Source organism: Solanum stenotomum, chromosome 4, assembly GCF_019186545.1.
Source record: "Solanum stenotomum isolate F172 chromosome 4, ASM1918654v1, whole genome shotgun sequence".
In the NCBI taxonomy this organism is placed as follows: Eukaryota; Viridiplantae; Streptophyta; class Magnoliopsida; order Solanales; family Solanaceae; genus Solanum; species Solanum stenotomum.
The window spans coordinates 57,882,796-57,896,048 of NC_064285.1; the positions used below are offsets into that span (position 1 = coordinate 57,882,796).

Genomic DNA, 13,253 nt, shown 5'->3' on the forward strand with positions numbered 1-13,253 from the left:
AAATAGCAAAGTTGAAGGGTATATCAGAGCTTTTCCTTTAAATTAATGAGATAGATATAATGTGACTTATTTTCTTTGACGTGGAAATGATGTGTCATTCATATTAGATCGAGTGAGGTAACGACGATGACAAAATGACTTAAAATTTGAAGTTTGTTCGAGCATAAGTGTCTAGTTGAAACTTCGTAAAGTAGAAGAGTCCAAGTCACAATCTAAGTCAAGTATACGAATCTTTCAAGTCCACATAAATTAAAAATATTAGTGGTAATTATACGTAATGAGGGATTAGTATAATAATATAATAATAAGAAGAAAAAGTTTAGTGGTTATAAGCAGGGCCGGCTCTATGTATACTTTAATAAGGCATTGGCCTTAGGCCCCCAATTTTATGGGGCTTCAATTTTTTACCAAGAATAAATTATGTGTTAATTTTTTATAGAAAAAACATTGATTATTTATAATAAAAAAGTATATATTTAAAATTATTATTTTATTCTCTTCAACCCCATTTAAATAGAAAAAATCAAGAAAATATTATTTTATTTTCTTACAATCTCTCTACTAATACTCACATTATTTTCTTTTTAACTCCTTTTACACTCTCTTCTTTAAATTGTTGATAAGTTAGAGTAATATTCTATCAAAAATATCAATTAATAGTCGAAAAGTATTGAACAAATTCAATTGTAAATTATTTTTCCATTTCTTCTTAGATTTTCAAGCATTATAACAACCATAGTAAAAGGTGGGGTAACCAAATTATCAACTTCATCAAAGATATGGTTCTAACTCTTATATTTATTTGAAATTTGTCAACTTATTACTTGTAGAACTATGTAAACAATTCATATAATGATTGCCCAAGGAAAATAATATTTTTCAATGTTGAATTAATAAAATTGTATTTAAAACTAATAATTGAAAAAGAAATCAAATAAATCATTTATATATATAAAAAAATATTAAGTAATACTTTGCATTTAAAAATGTAAGAAAAATAAATTTTAAATAAATGCATGTGAAGTTTATTTAAATTTTAGGCCTCTAATTAAAATTTCGCTTTAGGCCTCCGAATGCGTTGAGTCGCCCCAGGTTATAAGGCGTTATATTGGATTGCTTTCTCATTGTTCTCTTTTTTTGGGGTTTAACAGTTAAGGGCGGGAAGTTAACTTCTCTAAACCGCCGGCGAGGAAGAAAGGGAGAGAGCGAACGGAGAAGAGAATGAAGTTCGCTGTAAAGGCATGGAGCAACGGCAAAGCTCGATCTGGGATTCTTCAGCTAGGAAGCTGTCCTCACAATATTGAGACACCTGCTCTCCTCCTCACAACTCGTAAAGGCTTGCCTGTTTACATCCCTCCTGATCATCTCCCTTCCCTCCCTTCCCCGGATTCTAACCTCCTCCATTTCAGTCCCCTTCACTTGTAAGTTTTCCTTGCTTATCTCTATGTTTCTACTTTTTCTCTTGTTATTATTTTGCTACTTGTCTGAATCCATTGGGTCGCACACAAGGTGTTTGTTATTTTGTCCATGCTGTAAATTTGTTATAATTAAGGTAAAGCTATGTAATATACTATTTCTAGAGGCGAACCCACGATTTGAAGATTCTGGTTGCGACAATATTATCTTAATTTGGGCATTAACGAAACTTTAATGAATAATGTCATATTGGATTGATCACTAATGGCTTGAACAATATTTAAAATGTTAGATACAAATATAAAAGACCAAACAATGGTCAAGTGTGTTCGTTCGTTCGTTCTATTGAATGATCAAGAGTTAGCAATTTTAATGTTATAAATAAGCCCCCTTTAAATTCAAAGCTTATAATAAAAAGGCAAAATGATCTGGTGAACCCTTGTACTTGTATCAGTTTGTATTTTGAATCCTTCTACTTACCCTTTGTCATCTGGACCCTTAAACTCAATTAAAATGAGACTTTTAAGCCCCTCCAACCATGTGTGTAGCTCACTTTCCTTTATATAATTGACATGTCATATCTATGTCAGATATATTAATGCCATATCATAATTATTTCATAACTATTTTTTAAAATTATTAACCAAAATTATTTAATAAAATGTAAAATAATAACATTTTAATTTTTTTTTGGCATTTTTTAAAGTGAAATTCAATACATCCAATTCTCCCTATTTTCACTGTTTCACGATCAAAATCGACCAGAGAAAGTCATCGCCGCCGTCATTGCCATTTTTGCCGGCCATATCACATATACTTTCTCCCTCACCCATCATCATCTCCGCCGCACACCATCACTATTTTTCTTTCCTCCTCCAACCTCCACAAAAACAACAACCTATGCCACCGCACCACCAGATCTGACCGAAAAACCTCTTCACAGCCATTATCGCACCCTCACCCACTTCGTTCTCCTCTCCACTAGCCAGTGTCGCCTCTCTCTCACACTCTACTGCGAAAGAGTGGTGGCGTGCACCACCAGCGCCACTTCTCTCTCTCACGCCATTGCAATTCAGTGATCTCCGGCGAGCGCTGGTCCACTTTCTGCCTCCGCGGTGAATCAGTTTCCAAGATTTGCTAAATAGGTGTTAGTAAATTGTGGAGAAGAAAAAAAGGTTTGGTCAGGCGTGAAAATGGCCAAAAAGAATGAGGTAGTGGGGAAGAAGAAATGACTTTTTAATTATTTCTTTTATAATTTTAATATTTTTTTAACCTAAAAAAGTTATTCACTTGCCTTAAGGTGCGTTAAGTCACACACTTTCACCAACTCAGCCATTTTAAAGACACATAAGCTTGGTCAATGGTCAGAGAGATTTGTTAAATTGTGTTTTATTGAGTTTAAGGGTCCAGATGACAAAGGGGTAAGTAGAAGGGTTTAGAATACAAACTGATACAAGTATAAGGGTCCACCAGACCATTTCGCCTAATAAAAACAATAAAATGGGGTTCTATCTGTGATCGAACCATGTTCGCGTGGGAGGGTGTGTAGGCTTGTACTAGTGGTATCAAGTGCCCCTGTTACTTATATGTAATTTTTGCCAGTTTCTCAAGATAGATATACATATCTATAGATGATTTTTTTCGAAGTTAACGGGTGCATGTGCACCCCACCTATACATGTGGGTCCATCTCAATGCTTTCCATGGGGCACTGTTACTTATATGTAGTTTCTGACAGCTTCTCGAGATAGATATACATATATATACATGATTTTTTCCGAAGTTAACGGGTGCACGTGTACCCCACCTATACATGTGGGTCTGCCTATGGCTCTTTTTCTTATTTCTTCAAGAGAAATATTAAAATAAAATATTACCTCTCTATTAGTTGTAGTATTAGATAATGTGATTCATAGTCAGAGTTTCAAGTGCAGTTATTATTCAATTATAATAATAATTTCTAAATACCTAGCCCCAAGGAAACGATTTATCCCGCTGAACATCATTTGGATGGCTTCGGATTATTTGCATGATTTCATATGCCTTTGACAGGCTTTGATTCGAAGAGTCCATCATGTATATGAGGGTATCACTAAATACAAACCTTATAAAATATAGTGTCCCATGTTGAAGATCAACATAAATAAGTTAAAAGGTCTATTCTAAGAAAAGAGTGTTGGTCTTTCAAGTTTCAACCGTAGAACCTTTTTTGTGGTACAACAGAAAATAGTAAATAATTTTCCTAAGATCCTTCAAAAGCTGTATGAACTCCATTCCGTTGATTGAATCTTTACATACTAGCAAATCATCATCATGCTTGTAATATTCATTTACTAGAAAATTTGCTCGTAGAATCAGTTAAACCAAGCTCTAGGAGATTTTTCAATTTGTACAAGGCTTTCTTTACTCTGCATACCTTTCCTTGATTTTGTTTTGTACCTTAACCAGGAGGAATCTCCATGTACACCTCTTTTTCTTAATCTTCATGAATAAAGACATTCTTCACATCAAATTGTTGTGGTACCCACTTAAGATTAGCTGCATCTGACAAAAGAATTCTAATAGTGTTTATTTTTGCAACAAGAGAAAATGTCTCTTGATAATCCACTCCATAAGTCTGAGTAGTGTTTATTTTTGCAACAAGAGAAAATGTTTCTTGATAATCCACTCCATAAGTCTGAGTGAATCCCTTAGTCACCAATCTTGCTTTGAATCTTTTGCAACCAACCAACTTCTTGTCCGGTGTTGATGTGAAAGTTCCCAAGACTCATTCTTTGATAAGACCTTTATTTCTTCAATCATAGCTTGCTTCCATTTAGAATCTGCAAAAGCGTTCCTCCAATTATGGGGAATATAGATAGAAGAAATAGACAAGGCAAAGGGTCTATAGGAGGGAGACAAAGATTAATATTTTTTTGAGACTAAGGTAACTTTGTATTCAAACAAAAAATCTATAATCCAAAAAATGATGAATTGGAAACTTTCATTCCACATAGTGGTGAGCACACCCCCATTTGGGTACTTTTACAAGTTCCCTATAAAGTCTACTAAATGTCTAAATGTACTGTCTCCCCTACCAATTCTTGTTTACACCAAAACAAATAGAAGGCTTATACACATCATCTTAATCTTCTATATTTGATTCTCTGATCTTCAAAACACCTATCATTCCTTCTCTCCACAAGGTCCACCATATACAAGCTGGTATAGTCTTCCACCAATCTTCTTCTCTCCCTCTTTTCCCATCTCCCGACAACTATTCATCAACTCCAAGGTTGTCTTGACTCTTGGGCATCACCCAGCTAACTCCTAATATGCACAGGAAACTATTCCCATAGGCTTGTGGCAGTATTGCAATGGAGAAACAAATGACTATTGATTTTTGCTTCCTGCTTATACATAAAAACATCTAGAACATATCTTCCATCAATATTTTGAGCCTTTTGCGCTTTATCCAACAATGCCTCGCTAATGGACAGTCCCTCTGTATCTTCTCCAGTATTCTCATCCTTTTTTTTTCATTTTGTTTGTACTGATTAGTAGCCAAAACATCATCCGCTTCCTCAATTTCATCATCGGTCAGAGTATCTTTAGTAATTCCATCTTTGATCCTCCTAGTACTTCGATGTAGAGATTCACTTTCATTCTTTGGAAGTTCTTGTCTATTAGGATTCTTTTTAGCCTTATTCATTCTTAGTTATCAGACAAGCAACACACACACAATGAAGGATATCCAACAATTCAAAACCAGCAATTTTAAATCGATATACGCATAAAGAAGAGGAGTTGCAGAACCTTGCTTGCTTTATAGCTTGAGGAAAAACAGAACCTATTTGCCTCACTGTAGTCTTCCAAGTTCCAGCTGTCACTATTCTTCTGGATTAGTCCATCAAATTGCCGCTAGATCTGTCAGAGCTTATTTCTTGAGAAAGAAGCAGCGGAGTACAGTTCCTTGTTTGGTCAATGCAATCTGGAAGACCCAGATCCATGCAATTCAGAGTTGAAGCTGAAATATTATCCCAATTAAGCTCTGATCTACCAAATATCATCCAGCAATGAAATCGATAGGTGAATCGCAAGAGATCTTGGAATTAGGTTTTGGACATTGAGTGAAAGAAAAGGCTGGTGGAGCTCTTAGTGTGAGTTTGAACTTGGCTGTAATCTCACGAAGTGGGTTATTCTGCTCAAAGTTGGCTGCTGGAATCATTGATTTGATTGATTAAATGCTAAGGAGTAGGAAATCCTAAACCCCTATTTCTAGAGAGAGAGAGAGAGAGAGAGTCTCCGCTCGGCCCCTAATGTATCTAACTGAAAACTTGGATTTCTTTCTATTAAAAATCACCTCTGGCTGTAGTTCTAATGCCTGCTTTTCTCTTTATGGGGCACAACATCATCATTTGGTAAAAGTTGATCTTCTTCTTCTTCCTGTTCTTGTATGTTACACAACACATACGTTTTGCTCTTGTAATTGGAGCTGAAGCGTTTAACCTTTTAGATGAGGTGATTCACACAACTCAGCTTTGTCTAATTTCCTTTTTCTAGCTTGGAAGGCATTTCCCTGAAAGCAATCTCAAACATTGGAGGTCTGCACCCATTGCTTGGGTTACATGATCATATAATGGTAGCTGTGCCAAGGGATTCTATTATATCTATTCCAGACCATGACAGTACTAACAGGATTGGAGCTTCCTTTGAAACTCCTTGTGGTCGTATGTTGGTAATTTGTTTATTCTTTTCTTTCTTATTTATGTTTATAATTATAATTAGACCACCTTCTTGATTTAGTGCCACCACCCCAGTTACGACCCATTTTCTTGTATTTTTCCTCCCATCAAGTTTATTTGTTCAATGAAATTTTCTTTGCCTTGCTTGGCAGATTAAGCCTGCAGATTACATGGAAATGATTTCATCAATGAGGCCAAATTTATGGGCCACTTTAGCTGATGAAGTTCCCGCTTGGGCTTCTGAAAAGAGGAACAAAGCCTCAGTTGAACGTACATTAAAATGGCTCGACGAATGCATCACTTCAAACTCGGTAGGCATGTCATACTGTCTATTTATCTATTCTCTGCTTTGTTAGCACTGTGTATGCAAATATGCTTAATTACAAGCCTGAGTTTGATGTCATATGCAATGTGAAAAGCATGCAGAGATGCCTATATAGGCTTGTCTGTGGAACTTCTATTGCTGGTTGAACACCACTTCATGGCAAGAAGCAATAACTCAAGAGTTCCTTTTCTGTAAAGTACCTAAAGTGGAGGTACATTTATTACAACATTTCCATAATCTGAACATAGGACAGCACAATGTACTCATCATTGTATTGGTGAATTTTTTTTAAAAAAAAGGAAACTAATTTGATTTGTCGTTCAAAGTCGTTAACCTTTCTGTTCTTTCTAATGAGATCATGCAGGCACTTCCTCTTTTTCTTTTTACTTCTTTTTTAACCTTTTGTTCTATGTGTCATCTTTGCTGACTTTTGTCACATTTAATTGGTTGGTCGTTGTAGTGGAGATATTTATGACCTAGATAACAACATGCCATATTATAACTGAAAATATGAGTTGGATGAAAAGTTCAATCCATAATTGAGGGGCACATATATAACTTAGGTAGCTAATGCACTTAAAATTGTTTTTTTGATTGGGTAGTAGTGTTAACGGCTTAACCTCACAAAGTGTTGAATATTATTTCAGGGTTTAGTAAAATTAGTTGATCAGACCAGGATTAAAGCAATGCTAAATAATTAAGCTACGCTGTGCTGATAAACCTCAAAATATTATTTCCTAAACTAGTTTCTTAATCATAGGTAAATGCTGTAATGAAACCAAATCTGCTGATTCCTTTTTCCTTTGATTGTTTTCTCTCTGTTTTATGGGAAAAGAAGGAAATTTGAATTAGCAAGGACTTAGCAGTTAATGCTATCAACATGTTCTAATTTCTCATTATAGAACGAGGTCAACATAGGAAAAGAGAAGGCCCTTTCATGGTGTGATCAAAGTTCAAGTTATAAAGGAAGGGATTGAGTTCAAATAAATGAAATATCATTAATTGCATGTTATGTTTTCATTTGAAAACTAGTGTGTGCATATCTCAAGTTGTTTAAATTTATTTTCGTTGATCAAATCATAAGTTTGAAGATATGACTCTTGATTTACTCCTCTCAGGCATTGAAGAAAATACATTTAGGACAATCTTGTAATCTATATATCTCTTTGGATATTTTTTATGATTGAGTTTTAAGTAAATGAAATATCATCAATTGCATGTTATGTTTTCATCTGAAAACTAGTGTGTGTAGGTATCTTAAGTTCTTAAATCTTAGCTTTGTTTTCATTGATCAAATCATAATTTCAAAGAAACAACGACTCACATTTTTAAATCATTGAAGAAACAAGTATTTATCAATTCATAATTTTAGAGAAATGAATCTTGGCTTACTCCTCTAAAACATTGAGAAAATTCATATTAGTTTAATTTTGCATTTTGTCTTTTTGGATATCTCTAGGTTTTCAACCATACAAGAGGTACTTCCTTTTCCCCTGAGTTGATTTTCGATAGCTATATGCCTATATCTTGTATCATTGTAATCTTGTTATTGAGTTCTGTTTTTTTGCCTTTCCAGTCTTTTGTTCAATTGAACTTTATAAGTTCATTTTATCCAATTGAGTAACTAGTCACGAAAACCGTTTCTGAGATATATTTTGTTTCTTTGCTATTGTTTGTTTTCTTGGAAGAGGGGTCCTGATTATATTCGTCATGCCTTAGAGACCAGATCAAATTTGAGAATCTTCCTTAAAATTGTGAAGAGATGTATTAGTTATTTGATGAACAAAAACATATCTTTTTATAGGTGCCAAATACAATATACATACAATATTTCAAAGCAGTTTTCAGAATAGTATCACTGAAACAATTGATGGGTTAATTTTGGTGAAATAGATATGGTCACCTTGATATCGGTGGAAAAGTTTTCTGGAATAGTAGCTGGAGAATAGCCAAATGTTGGCTGGAATAACTTTAAACACTCTCATGCATCTTGATTCCTTAATAATGACAATGGTTTATATCAACACTTGGAACCTAGCATATGCACTGTTGACACCTTTCTTCAAGTTTTAACATGCCAAGACTATTTAAAATATTCTTCTCAAAAAAAGACTATTTAAAATATTCAAGTTATCTACATCCTGACCTCGAAAATTGACTTTCCTCCTATCTATTTCATGATTTGCTTTCCAATGCAACTCAAGAACCAAGTACCTCACCAATCAAACTAAGAGAAATCAGTACATACACAAATAAAATTCAAATGTAATTTAAGGACTTACATATAAGAAGAATTTACTCTCTCTCACAAAGAAAATCATGTACCTCCCGAGGTCGTACTATGCTTGCCCGTAGTGTAAGACTTGACTAATCTAAGCCTGCCAAATCTAGGATCAAGTTGGACTTCATAGGTTGTAATGTAGTCAAAGGGATGGGTAGAATATATTTAGGGAAATAGTGACTCAACCCTCCTAAGCTTCCCTTCTTCCCATGCTGTGTAATTTCATATCGGACTTAATACTATAAGGGGTAGGGCTGTAGGGTACTAATCTATTGGACTTAATTAGTAATCAGCACATTTGATTCATGTAGAGTTGAATATAAGGTACAAAAATTTGGATTTTCAAAATCCGAAGTCCAATTCATAATCCAAACCAAATATCTAAAAAGTTTGGATTTCGGTTTGAATTCTGTGTTAACCCAAACTATGCCCACTCCTACTACACATTTAGTAAAAATTTTCAATGATGTGAATGGCACTGCTTGTAGCAGTGTATCTGCCTTGCTGGTCATTAAGTATTGCACTTTTCTTGCAATATGTTTCAGGAGGGTAGTTTGTATGTTGCCTTGGTCACCAACAACATACCCAGCGAAATTCTACATATTGGGTTTGGGGAGGGTAGAGTGTACACAGACCATACCCCTACCTTGTGGAGGCTGAGAGGCTGTTTTCGGAGGACCCTCGGCTCGAGTATAACATATCAAAGTAGGTATGAAAAAAGGAAAACGACAGTTAAGAAAACAAAGTAACTAATAAGGAAACATTAACAACCACAAAATAGTGCGATAACCTTAACACAAAAAACAATAGATGAGTGCAATGCCTTGGTCATGTATATATATTAATAGAATGTAGTCAATGCCATCTTGCTAACGAGGTACATTCATTCTTCCTGTTTGTTCCTTCTCCTATTTATTTTTCTCTCTTTTTTTTCAAAAAAAAAAAAACAATTAATTCCTGGTGTTGTTAACCCTACCAAGTATATTGCTACATAATCTCATCAAAAAGTGTTATAACTGCTGAAGCGTAGACAGATGGAGCAGTGCTTGGATCTGTTGTTGGAGGCTCTAGGGTGGAGCAGCGCCGAAGTTGTGCTCAAGAAGTTGCTAGGAGGAATGTAGAAGGTTTGTTTACTCTCTTCAAAGTCATATACTTCCTTGCCACTATATTGGTGATTGCAACTGAAATCCAATCTGATGAGTAACAGCAAAGTCTAGTCCAAAAAACACTTAGGAAATGTGATATTTGTAAGTGAAATCAATCTTAACTACTAAATAAATCAATTAGAATTTCTATTATCAAAAGTATTAGGCTTTTTCTGTGACATGACTAAACTGATGTTCAACTGTGTTGGAGAAAAGTTCTTTTGTTTCATAAGTATCTTTATATCTGAAAATATCTTGCCTACACTGATGAACTTCCTTTTACTTAAGTTCCTTTCATGGAAAAGACTTTTTGACAGAATTAAGTCAAAGCATCTACCAGTGAGGGGATCTTGGTCCATTTTGATCTGCCATCTTTTACAAGTGATTCTGTTGTTGTTAGTTTTTAAACAAAGGAACTAGGGAAATAACAGAGAGAAAAATACTCTGAAAAAAATATTGCAATGTGGTCAAAGGAAATTGTTTTATTAATAACTCAAGAGACATACACTCTATAGCTGCAATTCCTAACTAAAAAAATAGAAAAATATGCTAATGACTTATCTGCAAAATCAAATCACAAAAAATAGGAAACTAATTCCTAAATTCACTTAACATAAAAATAATTTAAAATCCTAAGAGTTAGCTACCAATAGATTTACTGCAAATCTTTTAGAGATAATTCAGTTATTTATTTTATTTTTGCAATATCTAAAACATATTTTCAACCGTTGTGCTGAAGTTCACTTTAGTTAAATATTCAAATGCCTCTTAGCTATGTATTTGTTTGTTTGGTCTCTTGAAAATATCCTATTAATTTCAGAATGAGTTCAATGCAGGTTTTTGGATTGGAGGATTTGGATTAGGGGAGAGCATGGAAGAGCGTAACCCCCTCCTTAATGCTGTTATGGTATGATTCTCTCATGATATTTCTGCTTTGTCCTTTTTCTTTTAGCAGGAAATACTTTTTCTTCTACAGAAGTCTTGAAATGAATATGGAAGGCAAGACAGGCCCATCACTGTTGTTGAACTTACTTAATGAGCATAAAGACTAGAATGATCATAAGATATCTTGATAAGCAATTTTCTTTAGGTCTATTCCCCGTAAACTTATCAAGAGATCTGTTGATTCCAACTTCGGAACTTCATAGATAACGGATCCTCCCTTCTACCTTTCTCCACTTAAATACTAGGGTTCACCAGCAGAATTCAAACTCATCATGTGTTTCTACTGCCTATCACATATTTCGTGCTCTATTACTTTTGCCATTGAACCAAACCCTTGGGGCTATTCCCCTATCCCTATATACTTTTAGGAGCTTTTTTGAATACTTACACCTTATGTAATGTATAATGTAAACTGAACTCAGTTTGACTCGTGAGGTTTTATAAGGTTTTTAGTGTATTTGAAGGTTCATATCAATAGTTTTACCTATGTCATCTCTCTTGAATCGGGTATGTATAGCCAAAGTGGAGAGTCCATAACATGGATTTTTTTAATATAAGTTGGATCATCTATAGTCCTGCATTGTTGGAGTAGTTTGGTGCTGGTACTTCAAGTGGCAATTTGCAGTACATGTGAAACAGTTGTAGGTGGTTGTGTTGTGTAAAATTTCCTTTATAATCTCCTTTGGGTCCATAAGTTGCTAATCTTCATTCAGTCTCTTCACTTGAAGGTCAATGCTCGTGCTAACTTTATATTTTCATTTTTATTACAGCCTTAAAGTTGACAATAAATGTTAGTTTCGGACAAATGGGCTTCTCTAAGTTATGTTTATGTGTGGGTGGGTGGTGGGGGAGGGGGGGTCCTTAATGTCTTTGGTAGGCTGTAAAATTTTGTACTTATTTGCATACAGTGGAAAACTCAAGCTTATGATGTTACTGGTTGCAGGATAGTTTACCTGAAGAAAAGCCACGTCTCATAAGTGGCCTTGGACTACCAGGCAAGATGCTTCTGTCACTCATTCAATGCTGCACTCACAGAAACATATTTGCATATAAATGCATGTCAACATAGTGATTGAAATTGTGTTTGAAAAAGAGAGGAGTTTGTTTGTTATAGCTACTTAGTAGTATAAAGAAACAACTTCAGTATCCACCAGATTCAACCCACTTGCATTCTCACTGTGAAAACTGTTGGATATTTGAGTTAATAATTGTATTCTTCTTGTGGCTGAGTGGATTTACTTGTTTTCTCTACAGAAGAGGTCTTGCAAGGTGTTGCTGCAGGTGTTGATTTATTTGATTCCATGTAAGTGCTAGCTCAGGATATTGGTGTCTCCTTTCCTCTATATCTGAATCTCTTATAGCGCAATTGTGACATGGATTTATTTTTTTCCAGTTACATCTACCATCTCACACTAGGAGGCTTTGCTCTCACCTTTCCACTTGAAAGCATAGAGAAGCAAGTAACTAAATATCAACCAAATAGTAATTCAGGATGTGATGGCACAAAGATAAATTTGAAAGCAACAGTGTATAGGTAAGTCATGTTCATCCTTCATACTTACTGTGATATTTGCTATCACTGAAATTTGCAACATACTGGCATACCTTCAATTGCACTCGATGTTCTTATAAGTGATAGTATGTAATCTTGCTATGTCCCTCAATAAACTTGGCTTTAGGGCCCTTCTGGGGTGGCTTGTTCTGGCAAAATACTTGGATGAAGTTCACTGATAATGCAATTTATGTCCTCCATCTCCGTCTGTTCTCGCAGGAAGGATACATCTCCTATCGTCGATAATTGCAAGTGTTATACATGCCAAAATCATACAAAAGCTTACATCAATCACCTTCTCAACGTACATGAGATGCTGGCACATATTCTGCTGGAAATGTATGAAGCTCTCTGTCTTGTTCTCTGGCTCTGTTGTCATGTGTTCACGATACCTAATGTTAGCTTGTCTTTCATTTCCCAGGCATAACACACATCATTTTCTGGGATTCTTCCGCTCTATCAGAGAGGCAATTCACGAAGGAAAATTCGAGCAATTTCGACAGAAATTCATAGGAAGTAGGCATGAACATATCTTTTCTGCTGCTTTAAACGTCTAACTTGATATTTCTGTGCAAGATTAGATTTAAAGCACAGCTTTAAGAGAAAAATACTGGTTTTTTGTTGACATCTTTTCATATGCCCCGACTGCTGTGCTTTTTTACGTAGCTATTTAACTGCATGAAGGTAATTTTACATTTTAAAATGATAATAGATTAAAATAAAGGCATAATACATATATTGGACCTTAAACTTGGCTTCAAATTTTAACTTTGACATCCAACTTTCATAGTGCACAAACAAGCACTTTAACTATCCAACCTTTTAATAAATAAACACGCGATTTTTGGAGCCAAGAGCGTGAAATG

General features: G+C 34.9%; 1 protein-coding gene across 1 annotated transcript; it reads left to right on the plus strand.

The window, feature by feature from the left end:
- Window positions 1-1,122: 1,122 nt before the first annotated feature.
- LOC125863068 (uncharacterized) lies at window positions 1,123-12,963 on the plus strand. Its single transcript, XM_049543217.1, has 10 exons — window positions 1,123-1,421; window positions 5,958-6,132; window positions 6,292-6,450; window positions 9,776-9,869; window positions 10,727-10,797; window positions 11,779-11,830; window positions 12,090-12,138; window positions 12,229-12,369; window positions 12,607-12,726; window positions 12,809-12,963. The coding sequence occupies exons 1-10, from the start codon at window positions 1,222-1,224 to the stop codon at window positions 12,942-12,944; spliced, it is 1,197 nt and encodes a 398-aa protein (XP_049399174.1). The 5' UTR covers window positions 1,123-1,221; the 3' UTR covers window positions 12,945-12,963.
- The last annotated feature ends 290 nt before the right edge of the window (window positions 12,964-13,253 follow it).